At 41.6% G+C, this 20754-nt stretch overlaps 5 protein-coding genes across 5 annotated transcripts; all 5 read left to right on the forward strand.

Moving 5' to 3' along the window:
* The first annotated feature begins 3695 nt into the window (after positions 1-3695).
* LOC116801507 lies at positions 3696-4245 on the forward strand. Its single transcript, XM_032721576.1, has 2 exons — positions 3696-3819; positions 3948-4245. The coding sequence occupies exons 1-2, from the start codon at positions 3750-3752 to the stop codon at positions 4199-4201; spliced, it is 324 nt and encodes a 107-aa protein (XP_032577467.1). The 5' UTR covers positions 3696-3749; the 3' UTR covers positions 4202-4245.
* Positions 4246-8228: 3983 nt separating this feature from the next.
* LOC6616970 (calmodulin) lies at positions 8229-9070 on the forward strand. Its single transcript, XM_002041262.2, has one exon. It carries the CDS (start codon positions 8354-8356, stop codon positions 8849-8851), a length of 498 nt encoding a protein of 165 aa, XP_002041298.1. The 5' UTR covers positions 8229-8353; the 3' UTR covers positions 8852-9070.
* A 57-nt stretch (positions 9071-9127) lies between these two features.
* LOC6616971 (calmodulin) lies at positions 9128-9699 on the forward strand. Its single transcript, XM_002041263.2, has one exon. It carries the CDS (start codon positions 9183-9185, stop codon positions 9675-9677), a length of 495 nt encoding a protein of 164 aa, XP_002041299.1. The 5' UTR covers positions 9128-9182; the 3' UTR covers positions 9678-9699.
* Positions 9685-10314, forward strand: LOC6616972 (calmodulin-related protein 97A). The gene has a single exon (XM_002041264.2). The coding sequence runs from the start codon at positions 9832-9834 to the stop codon at positions 10276-10278; it is 447 nt and encodes a 148-aa protein (XP_002041300.1). The 5' UTR covers positions 9685-9831; the 3' UTR covers positions 10279-10314.
* A 2312-nt stretch (positions 10315-12626) lies between these two features.
* Positions 12627-13713, forward strand: LOC6616973. The gene is made up of 2 exons (XM_002041265.2): positions 12627-13159; positions 13215-13713. Exons 1-2 carry the CDS (start codon positions 12725-12727, stop codon positions 13668-13670), a joined length of 891 nt encoding a protein of 296 aa, XP_002041301.1. The 5' UTR covers positions 12627-12724; the 3' UTR covers positions 13671-13713.
* The last annotated feature ends 7041 nt before the right edge of the window (positions 13714-20754 follow it).

Consider the following 20754-nt stretch of genomic DNA (forward strand, 5'->3'; position numbering starts at 1 on the left):
AGAACGAGGGACATCGAAGTGGCAATGCACTCGCCAAAAGCCGAGAACTAGTTGAAGATAATGCAAACCGAAAAAAAACCCGGAAAATTGAAGGAAAAAAGAAGGGAACGAAAAAATAAATAAAATGGATTAAAAAGCGGGAATAATGGGTATGAGAAGACATATTTCATTTAAATACGGGGAAAATATACAATTAGCGAGCAAACGTAAACAGAGAACGGAAGCAGACGGAAAATTGAGGAAAATGAGAAAGGGAAATGTTTGGAAAAGCTTTTCTAATTTAGTCTGACGTTAAGTATTGTGTATTTGCAGTGTGTCGGCGTTTGGCACTGTTTAATAATAAATAAAAGTAATATTAAAGTCAAATTTTAACTAAAAAAAAATATTAATAATATGTCATGATCATCGTTATGTCCTTTCATCGCGTCATTGAGCAAAGTATATGTACGGGTATTATGGCATTTTCTTGCTTTTCCAACCGTTTTTGCATGACATAAATTAAATTGCACATTTGGTCGGTTCTGCGAAAAATTCGTTTCTGCGAGTTCGTAGCTTTATATATATGTACATACATATATGCGTCCCCACTTTATGTCCTTGCACGAGATGCAATATAAAAACGAAATGCAGCCAATAAAATATTGACAGCCAGTTGACCAAAACGTAGCCAACGGAAAACTTTGTGTAAACACGAAAGCGAAAAACAAGACACAAGTTATATATTTGATCGGGCGGCACATATAGTAATTTGGTTTTTTATGCAAATATATTCTTTAGCCCATCTGAGCTGCAATCGGACGCTCATTAGCTGCTTTTCAGCGGACTTAACTAGATTCCAGATACATAAATTACGGGCGCGCGAGTCACAGGATGTTACAATAAACAGATTTATAAATTGCCAGCAGCAGCCAGCAGCTGGCCATAATTTATGGCTGTGGGTTGACAGACATTTTCCCCTTTCTCGCTAACCGATTTCTCGTAGCTTACGGAGCGTCGTCCTGTTTTCCCAGGATACCAGACGGTGGGGGGTCCGGTCCACAGGTTAGACAGTTTTCACCGAACTCTTCTTTTTTTTCTATATTTTTCCGCTAATTGGCAATGGCGAGCCGCCGTTCATTGAGGTTTTCCCTTGAATTTCATTTTCTTTTTAAAGATTGAGAGAAGTTTTTAATTAGTATACCAGTTTTTTGCCAGCATGCTTGAAGTAGCTCGATGAAACGGATGATGGGCGCACACCTGCGGCGCCATTTTCCACACATTTCAGCATTTTTCTTTCAGCTCGCCGGCATCTTATCATTTATCAGCAGTCGGGGAAGATCAAAAGCGAGGCGAGCCATCAAAAGCAGGGATATATATACTATATATAAAAGGAGGCTTCAGTTCGCAATTTCTCACCGTACTCGGTGGCCTCCTAAATTCCTATCTAAGCCAAGTTTGTTATGTGGGTCGAAATGCTGCGACTGCTAGCCATGCCATTTGCCCAAATGAAACTAATTTTGTTGATTGTACACTCGCGCTGGAGGAATGGAGCACCAGCAGATGCGAGGATGCGAAGCTTTATAGCCATCGACAGTTGATATATGAGCGGTTGGGGGCGTGGCATCGGGTTTTAGTGGCTCCTGCCAGTTTAGAGCAATCTTTTCTCGTTTTTTCGTACACATACCCAGTGTTTTATGGGTATATTGTGTGGCAAGTGGTGGTGTAATATTTTTCACTAAAAATACCTAAGAGATATGTATAACTTGTTTCCTACTGGGTATCTGTGTGCCATTCACAACTTACCTCACTAATCCCATCCCATTAGATTGCCTGTCAAGTGAGATGTCGGAAGAAAGTGTAGCTGTAGCTGTTGTGAAATTATCTTTAATTGATTGAAATCTCTTTGTCTCGTTGGGCAGAATTACCTCAGTGGAGCTGTCTAATCGGGGCCAAATCAATAGGGATAGTGGCTGCAATCAATTGGAATCGGCCCATCAGGGGACATCATCATAGAGTAATTCCCTTTGTCCCCGGCGAATTATTGATGCCTGAACCTGCTGCATTGCTCTCTCGTCTTATGACATTTTATTATACCAATTAGGCCTTCGTCCTTTGCATTGTTTCATTCTCCTGTCTCGTGACAGACATTTCCCGGGTCCATTGTTCCCTGCGGATGGAATTTTCTCGTTTTCCCATTTCTGCTTTGTGTTGGCCCTTTCATTCCTGGACTTCGCTCGCCTTTGCATTTTCTTACACCTATTTCAGCTGATGACTGCTCAGAATTTACGGCTCTCGATTGTGTTTTAACATTTATTCATGGAGTGTGGGCAAGTGGTCTTCGGACCGTGTCCTGGTTGTGCTGGCTGTGCTGGTGCCACTTCACTGGCAACACACATTTCTCAAATGTTGCAACACTTGTGCAACGGTTGTTGCTGCTGTCGTTGCTCTTGCCCCATACTCGGCACACAAATGACATTTACATTTTGAGCACATAATGTTGACAGAATTTGTAGCTAGCAGTTTTCCTTTTTTTCAACCTATTTTTTTATTTTTCCTACCTGTGACCAGCAGGAGCCCTCTTGGCCCTGTAGTATTTTTTCGGGTGATAATTGCATACGGCGACGTGCACTCGACAACAGCAACAACGAGTGCACTACAAGTTGGATGTTGCTGCTGGTGTTGCTGTTGCACTTGCTGCTGTTTCTCATGTTGCGAGCAACTAACAACTTCCTACTTATAGAGAAAGAGACCTTCATGGCTTTTATTTCTGCAGAGGCAAGCGAGTTTCACATGGGTAGCTTGCACAGAGAGAAAGTAACCCAAGGTATTTGCCCACAAATCATACACAAATTAAATAAAATATGCAAAGCAGGATTTTCCAAATAATTATAAAAGTGTTTAGATGTATGCATGGCAAAAAGACAGTAATACAGACTTCCTGAACCAAATACCTTGCTTATCCTTGAGTTATTAAACAACCTTTGTGCCGCTTTTTCCAGTATTCGGTTTCTAATACAATGTATTTTCCTGTGTGTATTTTTCCACAAAGGCAAATTACCGAATGTCGAAATAGGCAGCCAAATGAAAGAGAGAATTGCTGGCCAACGGCTAAGGCCGTTTATCAACCGAACTGACCAGCAGACCGACAGGCAATAAATTAAAGGACCTAAATATAAACAGCTGATACAGTTGCTTATTTCGATGGGGATGCTGCTCCAATCCCATCCAAACCAAATCTCACTTCAAAGAGTTTGCTGGCAAAAAGCCGCTAAGTCGGGATATGTTACCCCAGTTGTGATGGCGCAAAAAGGCCTTAAAAGTGCTCTCAGGGGAGAGAGAAAGCCACTTTAGACGCATGTGATGCGATGATCAAAGCACAAGGCTACAGACAAGGGCGAACTTTATTGAACTAAGTTTGCTACAAAGCCACCTGTAACCCGACGGGGGTCAGGCAAGTTGGTAAGTGGCAAAAGGCAGATTGTGGCCTTAAGTGGCTGAAACGTAAGTTGGATTACAGATAAATCAGCATCAAGATGAGCAGCTAAAAATAGAGAGTTGCGAGGCGGAAGGCTAACAAGATTATGCAGTTTACAGAAAGTTGGCAAAAAAGTTAGCTTCAACTAGAAAACCGTGGCATCACAATTATTTCTAGTCTCAACCGCAAGCATAACGAATTATATATGAACATATATATATGAATGTAGTGAAAACCTATAAGTAGAACTCAAATATATCTAATATAATAGTCACACAGTTTGCTCAAGTTAGTCATGTCGTTAGCTGTATTGACTTTTCTAGTACTCTGTGGATTTTCCTTTTTGGGGCAGCATCAGGCAGTTGGTAAGTGCAAGTGCATTATGTGTTTAAATAAATTGTTGAATTTATACCTAATAAACTAAAAACTATTGTATGGAGTTTGATTTTTAAATTTAAACTATAATTTGTAAACAAGAAACGAATTTTCCCAGCTGACTGCGGTGCAGAAACATCCGATCTCTGGAGGGATGATACGGATTTGGACGAAGGAAGTTGCAGTAGAACCACGTTAAATAATGATGGGGAAGATTCATTTGAAAATGATCAGTTTATAAAAGAATCAAAAAAGGAAGGGAAAAACAATGACAGCACTAATTCCGAAGTTGAGTCACCACTATTTCAGAATATATTAAAGATATTCAAGTTTATATGGCAGGTGCTGAGTATTTGGATAAATTGGAAGTAATAAAGGCGATAAGGCGTATCAGCTCACAGATCCTGCAAATTAAATTGCTTTGTTTTTTTTTTTCCAGGATATATTCCAGTCAAGTCTTTCTTTCCGTCTTCAGCTATTGTTTTACGGCTTTGTTCCAAACTGTTCTGTTGACGTTTCAGCCAGTAGCACTCTTTTATTTCCTCAGCGTTTTTTGTTTTTTTTTTTTCTTGTTTTTTACTCATAACCCCTTGCTGCATTTTGCAATTTAAGTTATGAAAAACGTTTCGTTTCGTTTGGCTTTGTTGTTGAATTGCTCTGCATTGTGGCTTTTGTTTGCGTTGTTGCTTTGCATGCATTTCACATGAGCCGGCAGTTGCCGCTTTCCATTTGGTTTATTGCGAATTTTATTGTTTTACGGTAGTTTATGGCAAATGCCATACAACGAGCCGTGTAAATATTTGTTCTAGGCCGTGTCCCCCACAATTCCCTTTGCATTTTGCCCAGCATCAGGGCTTCGTTTGAGCCAATTTTCACAGACACAAACACAGACTCGGGATACAGGAGCATGCTTAAATATGCACAAGTTGATAAAGTGAAATGTTTGCTGGCCCATTTCAATCAGTTTTATGCTGATAACCGACCGAACTATAAAAAGGCAAAAACCATGTTCATGCTGAGTAACATTCGCAATTTCCACACACAGATTACTTTATTTAAAGCAACGTGGGTGGTTTCTGGTCGGAAAGCAGAATATGTTTTCAAATTATAAAATATATTTAATGTATGATTGAGAAGGAAACTAAATGAAAATTTAATTGGTATGATATAACTTTTGATATTTTTCAAGAATTTTGGTTATAATAAGAGTGGATATGTTACATTTAAAAGACCATTTATTGAATTCCCCATTAGTATCTAGTTAAACACGATGTGCCACAGAAATAAATACCCCGACCGTATTCACATGCAACAAAAGTTAATTATACTATATAAATAAACAGAGGTTGACGGTGACTTCTGTTTGGGCTATTAGGCTAATGGGCTTGCGCAAAACTTTAGCCGGCCCAAAACAAACGAGCCAACAAACAAACCAACTGCAGTAAAAACAAAGCGTGTAGAAATAATGTGCTAAATGAACAAAGCACCACTTTTTGGAAAAGTGGCTCAACTCTGAAATAATTAAAAACTAATTAAAGGGGCGGACGAGTGGTGGGCATGTGGCAAGCTGTTGTAAAACTTAATTAACTAAATGAGTGCAAGCGCAACAACAGCTAAAACAAAATCGCCATAGAAGTTGTTGTCCAAGCGCACACACGAGGCGTATGAGTAATTTAATCATGTTTCATGCTGTCCTGGCCAAGAGAAGTCGGTCCAGAGCGCTGCGTTTGTTGACACCCACAAAATGCAATTTGCGCCACAAAAGCAAACAACGAAAATCTTAGAAAATGGGGGAAAATACGAGGCGGCGGCAAGCAAAAGTCAAACAAAGTTATATTCCAGATTGGATTTTAAGTTTTCGGATTAGTTGCAGCTCGGCAGATGCTTTTAGCATAATAAGAGCGAAAGAAACAAAACAGGAGAGTGCGTATGTTTACTAAGTTGTAAAATTCTTTACACCATCACAGTTACTCCTCAAAATTTAATGAAAGTAAATATCTGCATCCTCAGTTTATTTTCCCCTTTAATTGTTTATTAAGCTTTAAATACACTTAAAGATATTATTTTCAATTATAAATCTGGATAAGTAATTTAAAAAGCTAGTATGCAGTTTAAGGAGTGAAGGTTTGCTTATATAGAACGCGAACGTAGTCTATAAATTTAATTTTACTTTCGATTTAAGGACGCTTTTCCTGTGGCTTTTACTTGTTGTACTCCAAGCCGTCACCTCGTCACTTCGCCTCGGGGCAACATTCTGCTATTGACTTGCATATTTGCGTTTCCACTCCAGTCGAATCCACCCACCTCCGCCAGCCACCTCACCTGGTCTGAAAAGCACTCCACGCACGTGCCATCAAAGTGAAATAGAAACAAACAGGAGAGGCAATGGGATGCCAAGGATCCCAGGGATCCCAAGGAGCCAGGTTTGTTCTACGCTTTTTCCTTTGCCGTCTGGCTTAAGTACGTTGTTTGCCCAGGCGCAGACTCTGGGTATATATAGACCATACAATGCCCAAGGTGAGAAGCGGGCTGATATCCATAAACAAGGACCTCTAGGACTCGGACTTCATGTTGGCCCCTGATGAACAGCGACAGCTGCAGCGCACAAGATTGAAACCGGAAACAAAAAGGCAACTCCTCCGGCATTCATTTCTCACAAATGCCTCCGTTCATTGTGGGCCACAACTGATTGCAACCGGTGGCTATAATTCATTCACATAGATGCACTTGCGACTGAGCTCCGGCCCGGATTCCTATACTGAAAACGCTTTGGCATAGACAAATCTGCGACTCGAATTGCAACCCGCGGTGATTGAATGGCATTACTTTGGAACTGGTCGACTGGGCTACATATTTGCGATATCCAGCTGCTGGACGTCCGTCTGCCAATGGCCACTCAATTGGATTCCAAAGGCATCCATTGTGTGGTCATTGGCCAGACCCAGCCTTTATATGCTTAATTGAAACGGCGCATGTCAGAGTCAGATTGGTATTTCTGCATCCATGCGTCAATCATCTATTACTTCGCCATTAATCATTGTATTGAGTTGTTTTGCAATATCAAAACATAGAGACGTAGAATAAATGTAAGTTTCATTTGCACATCTACCAATCAACTGTTCCAAATATCCAATTTTCCAACTGATCTAGCTGAAGACAAGAAATTCATCTGCATTTCCATTCAAAATAATGCGAATACTACTTACACGAGCGTATATACGTAATACTATATGAAGTTGTGGCTCCAAAACTGGCATAAAGGGATTTGCACATGAAAACCCTTTGCATGTGTGTCCTGTCTCACTACCGAAATGCAAATTATCCAAATCCCCCAAAGGTCTGTTGCCATTTCGATTGCGGCTCGGCTGTTGCCCTATCGTCCTGTTTATGCCTGATTAAAGTCAAACAACAAACATATTCTGAGCTGCATTTACCAGACAATCGTATAAACATATACACTTGTGGTCATAAGAATAGAATTCCTTATTAGTTGGCAGATCTACACATCTGCCAAGTATTTCAAGCAAATTGTTTTTACTCCCCTTTTTAAACAAACAACTTTTGTTTATATAGTTGGTCACCCTAATTGATATATTACCTGCTTTGGAATACTTGTAACTATTGTTTTCCACACAATTATATATAATCCTGCATCTCTGGCCCGAAAAGTCCTCTCTAATCTATGCAGAGAAATGCTTGACAGTGCCTTGTTGTGTGGCTCAACTTTGGCCCCAATCCTAAATCCTTCGTGTCCTTCGTGGCCAGGATTTGCTTCTCATTACCAAGGAGCCCCCATTGTTGGCTCCACTGGGGAGAGCACGTGTGAGAAAGGTTGATGGCCGGGGACATGGGTTTGTGCAGTTTGGTGCTCGCCTTCTCCGCTCCCAAATTATGCAAATTGCTCGAAATTTTGCATTGGATAATTTCCCTATTTGCCCGTAATGCTCAATAAAAAAAATACAAACACAAAAACATTTTATGACCCAAGAGACCAACGATGGCAGAAAATGGCTGAGCAGAAAAAATACTGAACAGTTGTATAAATGCAGCAACAAAAATAAAAATAATATAAAAACAGAACAAACTGCGACGCATTTAATTAAAAATGTAATTACCCATGCTTTTCAACAGCCACAATGCTCGAAGCGGTAGCCAGAGGCTATGAAAACATTATTCGGGAAATTGTTGCAAATTTAATTGTTAAATCCAGCTATATTTTACTGGGGCGTTACTGCATTACGGAGATGTGGTCACATGCAATTTTTTCCATGTCACAAATTGAAAATGAGTTTAAGAACCATGTCAATTTGGCAATTAGCATACACTCAGAAAAACGCTTAAGACAACTAAAATTTAAAAAAAAAAACTAACTAGTAATCTTTTGTTGTCAATCCTTGAATTTCCCACAATTTCAGTCTAAATGGAAAACTCTCAATGAAAAGCCAATATTTCGAAAAACTAAATTTTAAAATTCATCTTTTTGGGAAATCCAAATTTTAGCCCAAGGTATACTTACACTTTGCCATGGATGACTTTGATTTCAGTAGTCCACCCCCGGAGGTACGAACAATTCATACCCACACGCTGAATGATGAGCAGCTCAAGGATTGTGAGGCGGCCTTCGCCCTGTTCGACGACGATAATGCCAAGGTCATTCCGATCAAGTTATTGAGAGATTGCTTGCGAGCCGTGGCCCACAATCCGCCAGAAAACGAGATACAGGATTATATCACCGAAATTGATACGGATGGATCCGGAGAGCTGTATCTCAGCGATTTCCTATACATCATGTCGAAACGGTACGAGAATATGACCGTCGAAGATGAGGTTATCCTGGCTTTCAAAGTATTCGACAAAGATGGATCTGGCTTTATACACGAGAATGAGTTCCGTCAGATAATGACTGAATATGGCGATGAAATGGAGGAGGACGAGATCGAGGAAATGATACGTGATGCCGACGCCAACACGGAACTGAAAATCGACTACGTTCGCTTTGTGACCATGATGATGGAGACATAAAAGTTTCCATAGTATAGAACTATAACCGATTGCAGATGTAATGAATACGTTTCAAAAGCATGACCATTGGAATCGGATGGCTTTTATGTTTGTCTACTATACCTTGGGCGATCTTGAAATATCGGATAACAATTGCCAACTGTTCGGACTATTCTTCATAAAATAAAAGCCAATGTACAATAGATTATAATTACAACAATAAAAATGATAACAAGAGTAGGCTTTTCTTGTTTTAAAACTATAAACATGAAGTTGTGAAATAAAGTTTGTCGAAAATTTGTAGTGAGTGTTTAGGGACCCCAAAATTTTCCCAGCCCCAACCCCTTTGGCCATGGATTTCGAATTCCTTACTCTGCCACCAGAGGAACGGACCATTCGCACCCACAATCTGACCGAGGAACAGGTCAAGGATTTGGAGATAGCCTTTTCCCTGTTTGACGACCAAGACACTAAGGTTATTCCTATAACAAATCTCAGGCAACTGATGCTGTCTGTGGCCCACAATCCCAGTGATCGGGAATTGCAGGAAATTCAGGCTGAGATCGATGCTGATGGATCCGGTGAGTTATATCTCAGCGATTTCCTTCACATAATGTCTCAGAGGTACGCAAACATGTCCACCGAGGATGAGATTATAGCCGCATTCAAAGTCTTTGACAAGGAAGGAACCGGCTTAATATCTGAATCGGAGTTTCGTCACATAATGCAGAACATGGGGGAGCAATTGTCAGATGATGAGGTGGAGGAGATCATCCGTGATGCAAATTCCGATTTGGAAGGCAATATAGACTATGTGCGATTTGTCAGAATGATGTCCACCACATAAGGAAAAAGCAGGCTTTAGGGGTTAGGAACCCGACCTGTCAGTATCACCAAAACCCTTTCGGCTCATTCTCTTTCGTAAATTCCTACAGTCTATAGCTCCGAAAGCATTTCGAAATATTACGATAAAAAGAGAAGATCTTTGAAATTTGAACAAGATGTCGGAACTAACGGAGGAGCAGATTGCCGAGTTCAAGGATGCCTTTGTCCAGTTCGACAAGGAGGGAACCGGCAAGATCGCCACTCGTGAGCTGGGCACCTTGATGCGCACCTTGGGCCAGAATCCCACGGAGGCCGAGTTGCAGGATTTGATAGCTGAGGCCGAGAGCAACAACAATGGCCAACTGAACTTCACCGAGTTTTGCGGCATAATGGCCAAGCAAATGCGCGAAACTGATACTGAGGAGGAAATGCGTGAGGCATTCAAGATTTTTGATCGCGATGGCGATGGCTTTATATCACCAGCTGAGCTTCGCTTTGTGATGATCAATCTGGGCGAAAAGGTCACCGACGAGGAGATCGATGAGATGATCCGTGAGGCTGATTTCGATGGGGATGGCATGATCAACTACGAGGAATTCGTTTGGATGATAAGCCAGAAGTAGTTCAGCTACTTTAAATGAAATAAAATATTTTGGGGTCACTGCATAAAAATCGTGTATTTCTCTTGCTACCACTTCAAAGAATACAATGTACACTTCTCTGCGGTCTAACTATTTTCGAACAGTTTTTAATACGCCCCCAATTATTTCAATTACATTTTTGCGGTCTGCTAGTTTTTCCTTAGCCTAATTCGGAGACCAAGAATTTTTCAAGCATGTCCTGCTCTTAAAAATGTTTGATGAAGGCACCCCATTTCGGTAATTGTGGTTGGTTTAAGGAATTTTCACCTCGCTTTCGTCAGGTGAAAACTTTCAGCATGAAACACTCGACGTGGTTTTAGTCCGCCTTTTCGTTTCCCTGGCAAGTGGTTTTTGCTTCCACATGCGGCACCTTTGTGGCCAGACGAACAATTTTCCTGTTGCTTAAATTCAATTTGCTTATGCATTAAAATTAAATTTTACTGTGGCCTCAGCGGGCCCGGCTCGCACTCCTGGCTGGAAGCAACCTCTTGGGGTCTTGGGGGCTTGTGTCTGGCTTTATAAATATTTCGTGTGTGTTCTGTACGCGCATGTATGAATTTTCAATTTTTTGGCCTACAAGTTTCGGTTTCAGTTCAGACATGTCAAAATGCCAACTTGCTTAATTGAGAGTCCGCAAAACATCAAGCATCGCATTGCATTGCATCGCATCAATTCGAATCGAATCGAATCGAGACCTTAACTGCAATGTGCATTCGCATGGAATAAGAACAAAAGCCCAAGCAGATTCCAATTTCAGATCTGACATCAATAAGCACTTACAGTGGCATAAATATTATATATACTCGAGTGTTGGCAAATATATATGTCTATATGCGGTTCAAACACCAGAACGACATCGGCACTTCGCCACCTCGCCGCATAGACGAGTTGGTTTTCAGCTTCAGTTTTCAGTTAGCAGCAGGCACAGGACATGTTCGATGGACTGGCTGCAGAGGAAATTGAATTTGTGGGCAGGACCTCCCTCCCCAGACGGTTCATCCGATGGTGTCGGCGGAGGGGCAGAAGGGGAGGGGCTTCTGCAATATCGGGGAAGGATATTTGAGTGGCAAGTAAATCAGAAATAAGAAAGAAAACACATCGTATACAAGGGAGCTCTCTTTGAGTTTGATCTATGTGTTTTTCTCGAAGACCAGACATTCAGAAAATTGATGTGTTTGTTTTCATTCGTTTCTCCAGAACTTAAGACATCATATACCTTACAGAAACTATGCCTTTTTTTATGAGGCTATCTCAACTTTATTTGGTTTGACTCATACCGTACACTTGAAAACACTTATATTAACTTTACTTTGAGTCAAACTAGTTATTGCTAATTCTAATTACATATTTGAATATTTTTATCTTATCACACAAATTTTCTCAAGTGTATGGAAAAAAGAAAGCATTCTGCTGGCATGCACATGAATTTCTTTTAGGATACTTTTTTTATGCGGTTTGCCGCCCACGTTCCTCACTTGGAGTGTCATTTTTGGGTGGAGTCGGTATGTGCGGAGGATGGGGCAGTGGGTATTGGTATGGAACACTTCCGCACAGGCACTTGAATACGCAAAAAGGCGAATGCAAGTGACGAGGTCCATGAACGAGGCCGAGAGTGTGTCCTGGTCGAAATACGGACTTTTGCGCCAGGGGACGACTTTGGTGAACAACCGCACTCTGGTCAAATTTGGACTGTGGTCCTGGCCACACATATACACAGTTTAAGCAGTTAAAGTTATCTGTTATCTCTAATTGAGAGAGAAATTTGTGTGCGTGTTTGGGGGCTTAAATTTTAAGTTGTTGATTTTATTACGCATACGCCTAGTGGCTCTAGCCATGGCCCTTTATGTTGGCCGTAACAAACTTGCCCGCTTAATGGCGGAGCTTTCTCGGGTCCTCAATCAAATGGGAGAAAAAGTAGGGGCTTTCGTCATGGGAAGCCGGCAAAAACCCTTTTCGGATTAACAGATCAACGCACAAATGACCCGAGCAATCGTCTTGGGTTTTCCCAGTTTTTTCCTTCCTGATTTTCTCTGCCATTCCGATAAGGCTGGAAGCTTATCGGGGCTGAAGGACTTTGACGACCCAATTAATTCTTGTTCAACAACCGGTCGAAAAAAAATTGTTGCCACATGCATTGTTAGTCTACTTTTCATGTCAAGGAAAAGCGATGGCTGAGAAAAATAAACACTAAGTGAATAAGGCACAAAAGAAAATAAAAATGAGAGACTCGTGAACGTTAAGTTAAATTGCGCGGAAAAGTTATGCGTCCCCGTTACCCAGAGTTTCTCTAACAAAAAAACTTTGTTAAACATTTTATTCCCTAGAACGCTTGCCACGTTGGCTTAGCGGCACTACTTGAAATGTAAAAATGTTCGAGCCTTGAGTTGAAAAGGCAAACTTGGCAGCAACTTTGAAGGTTCACATAATTATGCGCATTGCCTTGCCACGGCTCCTGTGCCACATCCTTCTCTATCACCTGTTCCTGATCTCGTCCAGCCTTGCATCCTGCTACCAACGTCATCCGAGCAGCCCGCAGCACCAGCAGCAGTCCAGATCCCAGCTTCTGGACCAGTCCGGGGATATTAACATGGGCATGAGGCACGGCAACTCCAAGCAGGCCGCCTCCAATATTGCCCAGAAGGCTGCCCAGGAGGCCAAGAAGGCGTCGGACACTCAGGCACCTGCGGCTCTGGCTGCTGCCCGCCAGGTGAAACACCACCTGGCCGAGAAGGCCATTGCTGCGGCCAAGGCCGCTGAGGCGGCGCTGGCGGGGAAACAACAGCTTATGGAGCAGCTGCAGGACGAGGTGCACGAGGCGGAGATCATCGTGCAGGAGGAAGCTTACTCGCTGGTTGGTTCACAGGTATGTGCTAAGCCCCCTTTAAATACCAATTATATCGTGATATGCTGAATTTCAGTCAAATGTCAATGTCGCTCTTGCCACAGCGAAGCAATGTCAAACGCTGTTGCAATCGCTTCGGAGCTCGGTGAAAGTTGCCGAGGAGGCAGTGAGCAATGCTGAGGCGGCTGCATCCGGTGCCCAGCAGGAGTTGTGCGAAAAGAACCAGCTGGTGGACACCGCTCGCCAGCGAGCAGAGATGCTGTTGCAGCAGCTGCGCTCCGCCAAACTGGACTATACCAACACGAGGAAGGCCGCCTACAGGGCTGCCTGTGCCGCCAACGAAGCGAAGAACAAGGCTGTAAGGGATCGAAGATCCTACGAGGAGGACATCGGTGGAGCTTTCGGGCAGCAGCAGCAGCAACAAATGCTGCAAAATCACGACCAGCCGAGAAATCTGCAAGCTCCAGAAGTTAAAGGACAGGTGGAGGGATGGGAGTACAATGAGCAGGGTGAAGCTATATTTTCTAATTGATGTGCCCTGTTCAATACATATTATTTTGCTAAAATCGTTATAATATATATAAATATTAAAATAACCAAATAGCGGACTTTATGTTAAAGTTTATCAGCAGCATGAAACCATGTTTCGAGTGAAAAGCGTGGGTACATTGGAACTTTCTCTGCCAAACGCCTGGGGGATTTTGCAACGCCAATCGAAGCGAACTCGAAAAAGGCAAAATGACAGAGCCAAAAAGGGACACGAAACCCAATTGGCTTGTAAAACAATTTGACCAAAGCTATTTTGTTATAACTTTTGGCTCTTTTTTTCACATTTTTCTTTCCTTTTTTTTTTTTGCGGTCACAGTGACAGTGGAAAAAGGTGCGACACAATAGGGGGCATTACTAAAGTTTTCACCACACGTTTTCAATAATGATTAGTTTCGGTATTCTCTTTGGGGAATTGACAAAGGACATTGCCAAGAACATTAAGTTTAAAGTTTTTCGATTCTCGCTCGCTTGCAAAAGTTTACTTACATGAGCAGAAAATGGCAATAAATAAATGTTACTTGTCACCGCATTAATTGGGTCATCAGTTGGGATATCGTGAAAGTTGGCTGGAAAGCCAAAAGGTTTCCATCCGTAAAAAGCGCATTGGGGAGCGGTTAAAGTAACGATGCGGATTTTTGGTTATTTGTGGCGTCCATTTGGACACGAATGCCCCAGAGAAAACAAGCGATTGGTAGTTGAGACAAGAGTTATCAGCCATCAAGTAGCAATCGATGGTAGCTATCGCCCAGTTCGGTTTATGATCTGGCTCAATACAATGTATCTTGGATGGGAAACTGAGCCCAAATAACTACCCAATTTATAGTTTGGATAGGTTTTAAGAGCTCCGCCATCCGTCGTTGACAAGCCCACTAAAAGGGTTCAATTGAGAGGCAGGTTTTGTCTTTCTTACCGTGGGATTTAGTCAAGCCTACTCCTTTGTTACACTGCAAGAATATTTCCTATAATTGTAAAAATAAAGTTTATTTGTTTAAAGAGTTCACAGTTTTGGGTTAATGGACTAGTTTTAAAAGAATATATTTTTATATAGATTTCTAGTTTCAAAATTGATTCAGCTACTGCATTTTTCTGAATGCAGACTGGAGTCAAGGCTTTTAGGGGGCATTAAGCAGCATGTGGCCGAATCATCACCGGAACAGGACCATTTCCCTCACTCCGGACATTCAGCTGCCAGATGCCAGACCCAACATTCCACTCTGGAGCCAACCAGAATCCGAAATATTTGCTGACACTTTAATGCCAAAGCAATCTGGCAAGTGTTGATCGGTCCAACAACTAAATAAACTACTACTAAAAGTCAGGCCCAGAACCCCGATGTCAGTCAACAGTATCAGCATAAACCACAATGCCACGCCCCCTCATCCGAATGCGAATAGGAATAGGAATCCCCAACCGAATCCAAATCCAAATGCCTGCCCCCCAGACACGCCCCGAAGTGAACCGAAATGTATTCATTTCGGTACTCGAATACACCAATTCAGATGGTGCCAGTTTTTGTTATCCGGGGTCCGGTTTCCAATTTGCGTCCTTGCGTTTTTCGGGGGAAACAAATCAAAACAAATGAAATGAAATCAATTCAATGAAGCAAATCAAATTTCATGCGTATTCCGTCGCTTTTGCCCAGCTTTTCCACAGCCTTTATTGCTGGACAATAAAAATTTTCGGCCTCGCAACGAAACCGAAACTGAGTAAAATCGAATCTGTTGTTGTTTTCACGAAAAGTTGCGGGAATATTGTATTTATGGTTGAGTTGGATGTGGCAAATGGGCGTTAAGTGGGTGTGTGTGTGTGGGGCAAGGACCGTAAAAATCTCGAGGAACAACATAATTTGTGAATTTATCCTCATTTCTCCGGCTCTTCAAGTTGTGCGAGTGGCATGCAAATGAATACCGACAATGGCATCAATTTTTGGGTCTTAAATTGACTTTTGAACAAACACGAGTGTTGCAAAACTCCACAGGCAAACTGTCAGAAACGAAAAATACTTTGAATAGTCAAAGAGTCAATTTATTCCTCTCAGCTTGAGGCCGATATCATGGCATATCATTTACATTTTCACCTGACGGCGACCACCGCAGCTGTGAAAATTCCCGTTGGTTCCACCCGGGAAATTGTATCCCATTTACTATTCACTTTAATGGCAAAGAAGCCTCGGATATTTACGCATTAATTTCATATCATTAAACATTTGCACGGGCATTGTTATTTACCAAACGGCGTGCCCCGCCACCGGAAGTTGGGCAAAGTGGGGGAGCTCCCCCCGGTTAATTGGAAATGTATTCAGTTGGGGGTATCATGGGTTAAGTGTTATGTACCTGGCTGCATATTGAAATTGATGCGAACAGCGAACTGTGAATGGCGCAATGTGTTTGTTTAGTTTAATGACGGTTATTATATTTCCACTGATTAATTATTGCCAATGTTGTTCCTATGGTGGCTATTAGCTTGATTAAAGTTTATAAACGAGTTGATTAATTGACCACTTAACGATTGAACCCTTATGGAAAACCAAACAAAACGTAGTTTCATAAAATAAATTTATCTCTGTACACATTTAGAGCTCTATTGTAAATTGATATGTGGCAATAATAACTTTTTCTTCATTCCCATACGCATACTATATTAAACACATGTTACTAAGATATTCTACCCCTAATAAATTGAGAGTCCCTCTGGTAAGTATAACTTCCATTTTGTTTGAAACTTTCGCTCGGAAAATGTTACTTCTTCCTGGGGTTTTAATAAAAATCCGCTATAACAGAAAACTTTGACGCTAAGCAAATGCACCCCAGTGGCAATGGTGAACTTTATAGCGAATGAAATGGGCTAAGGGAAAAATATTAATTTTCCGCAAACAGAGACAGCGAAAGGGTGTGCATTTACCACCCACGAAAAACTATGAAAACTCATTTAACAACTTGCAGGGTGCAAACAAAAATAGAGAAAAAACGGGACATACCGAGGAAAAACACATCGCCAAATGCAAAACTTGTGTTGACACGACAACTGCCCCGCCCCCAGTGCATCCTTAGATCTCCCGCCTTCGCCAGGTGTATGCTGATGTCTCTACAGGAAAGTGGATTACGAAAGGTGAGTGAGTGGAGATGGGTGCGGCATGGCACTGAACATGGACAAAGTGTTGCTGTGCTCCCTTTGCCATTTCACTGACGGAGTGACAAACTTCGCACGTTGCACAAAAGACGCCGGCAAAACTTGAGCAGATTACTCAACGCACTTGGGCGGATCTCGTGCCACCCGCGGCTGTATTCTTCTCGTGCAACTCACCTTTTCTTTTTTATGGGTAACACAAACCCGGTACTTAGTGAAAAGTGAAAAACCAGTGTAACAATGTTGAGCTTTTAACGGTAAATTGTTGCTAGAACCAGAGACCAAAAGACAAAACTTTCTTTTTCCTCATCCCAAATGAACAACAACAAAGTTGAATGAGGTGAGCGGGTCGAAAGGTTAGTCATGGATGGTTGGCTGGGTGGATGGTTCGGTCTGGGTAAACGAAATGTGTCAAGTAAGTGCAATGCTTCAAGTTGAAATTTATGCAAAGTGCGCCAGTTTAGGGGACAAGTACTCCAACTACCATCCGAGACACCCAACTCCTCCGCCCACCAAAGGCACTTCGAATGCATTGTAATTTCAGTGCGAGCTCGACAGTTGAGAGCGAATTCCGAGCCCTAACTGGAAATATTTTGCAAAAGTTTTTCATAAAAAATCGAGGCTAAACGAATGACACACTGGGGCAAAGTCGATAAGCTCTTCAAAACACACTTGCATATATTTATATTTAAATATGTATATATAAATTAGCATGTTGTGGAAAATATAGTTACATTTACTACTTTATAGCAATGACATTAACTTTCACAAGCTTGCCACCACACAAATTTGAGATAGAGTATAGCCATGTCATTAAATTAACCGCAGTTTGCCGGACTTAATCAAATTTTTTCGCTGGCCCAAAAAGTTTTTAATAAGCAGCCAACAAATAGCTGCAATAGCAGCAGCAGCTGCAACTGAAGGCCAGCTAATGGGCAAAAACCGGGCTAGTTGCTGACTTTAAGACAAGTCCTGGCACGGGGGTCGAAATTAAGGAGAGAGACAAAGGACACTTTCTGGAAGGGACCTGCCCGGCTGTCAATTGTCCGCAACTTTGGGGCCGAGGCCATCGTGTAGGAGCCAAAACCAATGAAATGCCGCACAACTGACACGCTGACTGACAGCCTAAGCGCTTCCACAGCATCCAGCTTGCACAGCTCCTTGGCCAGGATGTCCGCCAGCTCCTTCCACGGAGCAAAACTTGCTTAAAATTAAATCAACATAGATAACAAACTGCTCTATTCAATTAGATGGTGGGTGGTGTTTGCATAGTGATAACTTGTTTTAATTGGCCATGATTTGAATGAAAACTTTGAAGTAGTTTTTTCCCACAGGAATACCACCAACAATAATAATTAATAATGTATCTTGAGTATGATTTATCTCAGTGTGCTTCGAACTTGAGTCCTGCGGAGGCGCTCCGTCCGGCTGAGAATGAATGACATGCATGGCTGTTGTGTGCGTGATCCATTCAGCCCACTCGACGTTTGTTTGACGAAATCGCAGCTGAGTGGAGGGGCCGAAAGGAAAAAGGAAACGCTGTCCTGGCACGCAACATTTGTCCCACCACAGACCAGTTCCGTTGATGAGGCGCAGGAGTTGTGGGGCACACACACCACTCTGTTGGCTGTCTGTCAGTTTGGCGATGTCACTTCAACTTCGAAAGGCCGGCGGGTGGGGCAATTGACTGTAAGTAGCCAGGAGCAGGACCTGTGGCAGGGGCAGCCACCGGATGTTTAAACGACGAAGGACGCAGGACTCAGGACTCAGGACTGAGGTCTCAGCACTCGGGCGGCTGCAGCTTGCATGGCATTAGGATTAGAAGTGTTTATGCAAATGCGAACAACTTTGAGTGATTGCACGGCAAGCGCTTAAAAGACAGGAACTTGACTTGACAGCCACTTCTTGGCGGAATGCCAAAGGATGCCGAAGGTCGCAGGAATGGCAGCCATCTAATGGCATCGAGCCATTTAAAAACATCTGCGGCCAAATTGATTCGAAATCGTTTGCATAAACGTGGGCTGGATGTTTGGTTAACTCAAATTACCTTCGCTGCCTCACTGATACCATAAATAAACAATGTTGAATTGCTGCCAAATCTCCTACGTGCGATGAAGTAAAACAAGGACTAAGCCCAAAATTTGTCAGCTTATGATTGCCTTGAGCTTAAAGCCATTTATATCATTTACCCATGTCGGAAAAACGTTGCTATATTTTATAAACAAACAACCAGTTCATTGAATTGTTTGTTGTACTGAACTCTTTAAATGTAAACACACAGTTTTTTATTTTAGTTGCATATATCTACCATATCATCAAAATATCTGCATCACACTGTCTCAAATAATTTCAACTGGTTGAGCTGCGCTTTTTTCCGGCCAATTGTTATTTTTTCGATTCTGACCACACAATAAAATCGACAATTCTGCGCTTTTGTTTGTGGATATCATTTCGGGTTGAAATTGCAATTAATTTCTCACACATTTTTAAGTGATTTTTATGTTTTTTTCCCAGTAGCCGGCTTTATGCACTTTTTTGTGTACTTAACCAATGCAATTTCCACGCCTCGTTTTAAAATTGTTAATTCGATGTTCATTTCGAAATGGCCGTTATTTTTTTGCGAGGGGTAAAAGGGTTTTAAGTGCCAGCCACTTTCGGTGGCATTGTTGTAATTATAAATTAAAGCCGCAGCAACCGAAGCTCCGGAAGAACCTTACGCAATTTGCACTCTCACAAAAAAGAAGTCCATTAAAATTGCAAATCAAAACGAAACCACACCAAACGCTTGACACAGTTCACGATAAATGGCAGTGGCCGGGGAAGATGGTCCAATCTTTTCGCACAAACAACAGATGCAGCAGCCAAACCGCAACAATGGCAAAGTCCTTGGCAAAGTATTTCACTTTCACGCCGCAGCCACAAGAGTCGGGACTCGAGACCCCAGGACCCCCATTCGCCCAACAGATTTCGAGTAAGTAATTGCTGCAGTTCTCAATTTCCCCGACTTTTCCCCTATCGCCGGAAAATTCCACCCTTTCTCACACACACACACACACACGTACAGAGTAAAGCCCCTGGCTTAATTGTCTGCCGTTTTCTTTCAGTTGGGGCAAAGTTTTGCTTTTTGCCTACTGCAACTAGTTTTTTGTTCCAGCCTTAAAGCGAATCAATTAAGCTGAGCCAGCCGCAAATTGAAGAGCAAGCTGCCGTAGTGTAACTGTCGTCAAAGGGGAAATTGAAATTCCCCAAGGAATATCTCCTATATTGAAGAAGATACAAATATTTTGTTTAAATATTGTCAAATGCAAGGAAAAGGTTTTCTATACCTCCATATATTTGTAATATTACACAATAAACAAGGCATACAATTATAGGCTAAATATCGCAATATGTTTTATATTTGAATATTTCAATTAAATATTTCCGACCTTAAAATAAAATTGTTCTCATTAACGCCATTAAATGCTGCATTGTTGACCCTTTAAATAAAGTTGATTTTTCATCTGGAAAAAACATACGATCTGTGAATTGTAAACAAACCAATCATGCGAAAGCGTGCGCATTGATTAAGCTATTAAGACAGATTTAATAAACATTATTTCAGAAGTAAAAAACTTTTAAATGAGTTGTATTATGTCTGCAAAAACAACTCACAAAAAGTAGAAAACGCACAAACTATAAACTATTTGAATTTTAAATTAATTCATGTGGAAAATACCACCTCAATCATTTATATTCATATTTATTTCGATTTTACGTGGGTAAATCTAAATCGAAAAGAAATACAAATCATACACGCCAATTCAATTAATTAATCGAAACATCCATGTCAATAGATGGCTCTGGTTAGGACTTCAAACTCAATTGTATCAATCATATATTCAGTTTGAGCCACATTCGTGTGAAGCTGCGAGCGTGATTAACTCTCTGATTGATTCAAA

This window comes from Drosophila sechellia, chromosome 3R (assembly GCF_004382195.2).
Source record: "Drosophila sechellia strain sech25 chromosome 3R, ASM438219v1, whole genome shotgun sequence".
NCBI classification, from domain to species: domain Eukaryota; kingdom Metazoa; phylum Arthropoda; class Insecta; order Diptera; family Drosophilidae; genus Drosophila; species Drosophila sechellia.

Bases quoted from the DNA above. Each gene is read 5' to 3' on its own strand.
- LOC116801507 (XM_032721576.1), top strand. From the start codon at position 3,750: ATGTCGTTAGCTGTATTGACTTTTCTAGTACTCTGTGGATTTTCCTTT. The intron at 3,820-3,947 runs GTAAGTGCAAGT...GAATTTTCCCAG, and splicing joins GGGGCAGCATCAGGCAGTTG to CTGACTGCGGTGCAGAAACA.
- LOC6616970 (XM_002041262.2), top strand. From the start codon at position 8,354: ATGGATGACTTTGATTTCAGTAGTCCACCCCCGGAGGTACGAACAATT.
- LOC6616971 (XM_002041263.2), top strand. From the start codon at position 9,183: ATGGATTTCGAATTCCTTACTCTGCCACCAGAGGAACGGACCATTCGC.
- LOC6616972 (XM_002041264.2), top strand. From the start codon at position 9,832: ATGTCGGAACTAACGGAGGAGCAGATTGCCGAGTTCAAGGATGCCTTT.
- LOC6616973 (XM_002041265.2), top strand. From the start codon at position 12,725: ATGCGCATTGCCTTGCCACGGCTCCTGTGCCACATCCTTCTCTATCAC. The intron at 13,160-13,214 runs GTATGTGCTAAG...GCTGAATTTCAG, and splicing joins ACTCGCTGGTTGGTTCACAG to TCAAATGTCAATGTCGCTCT.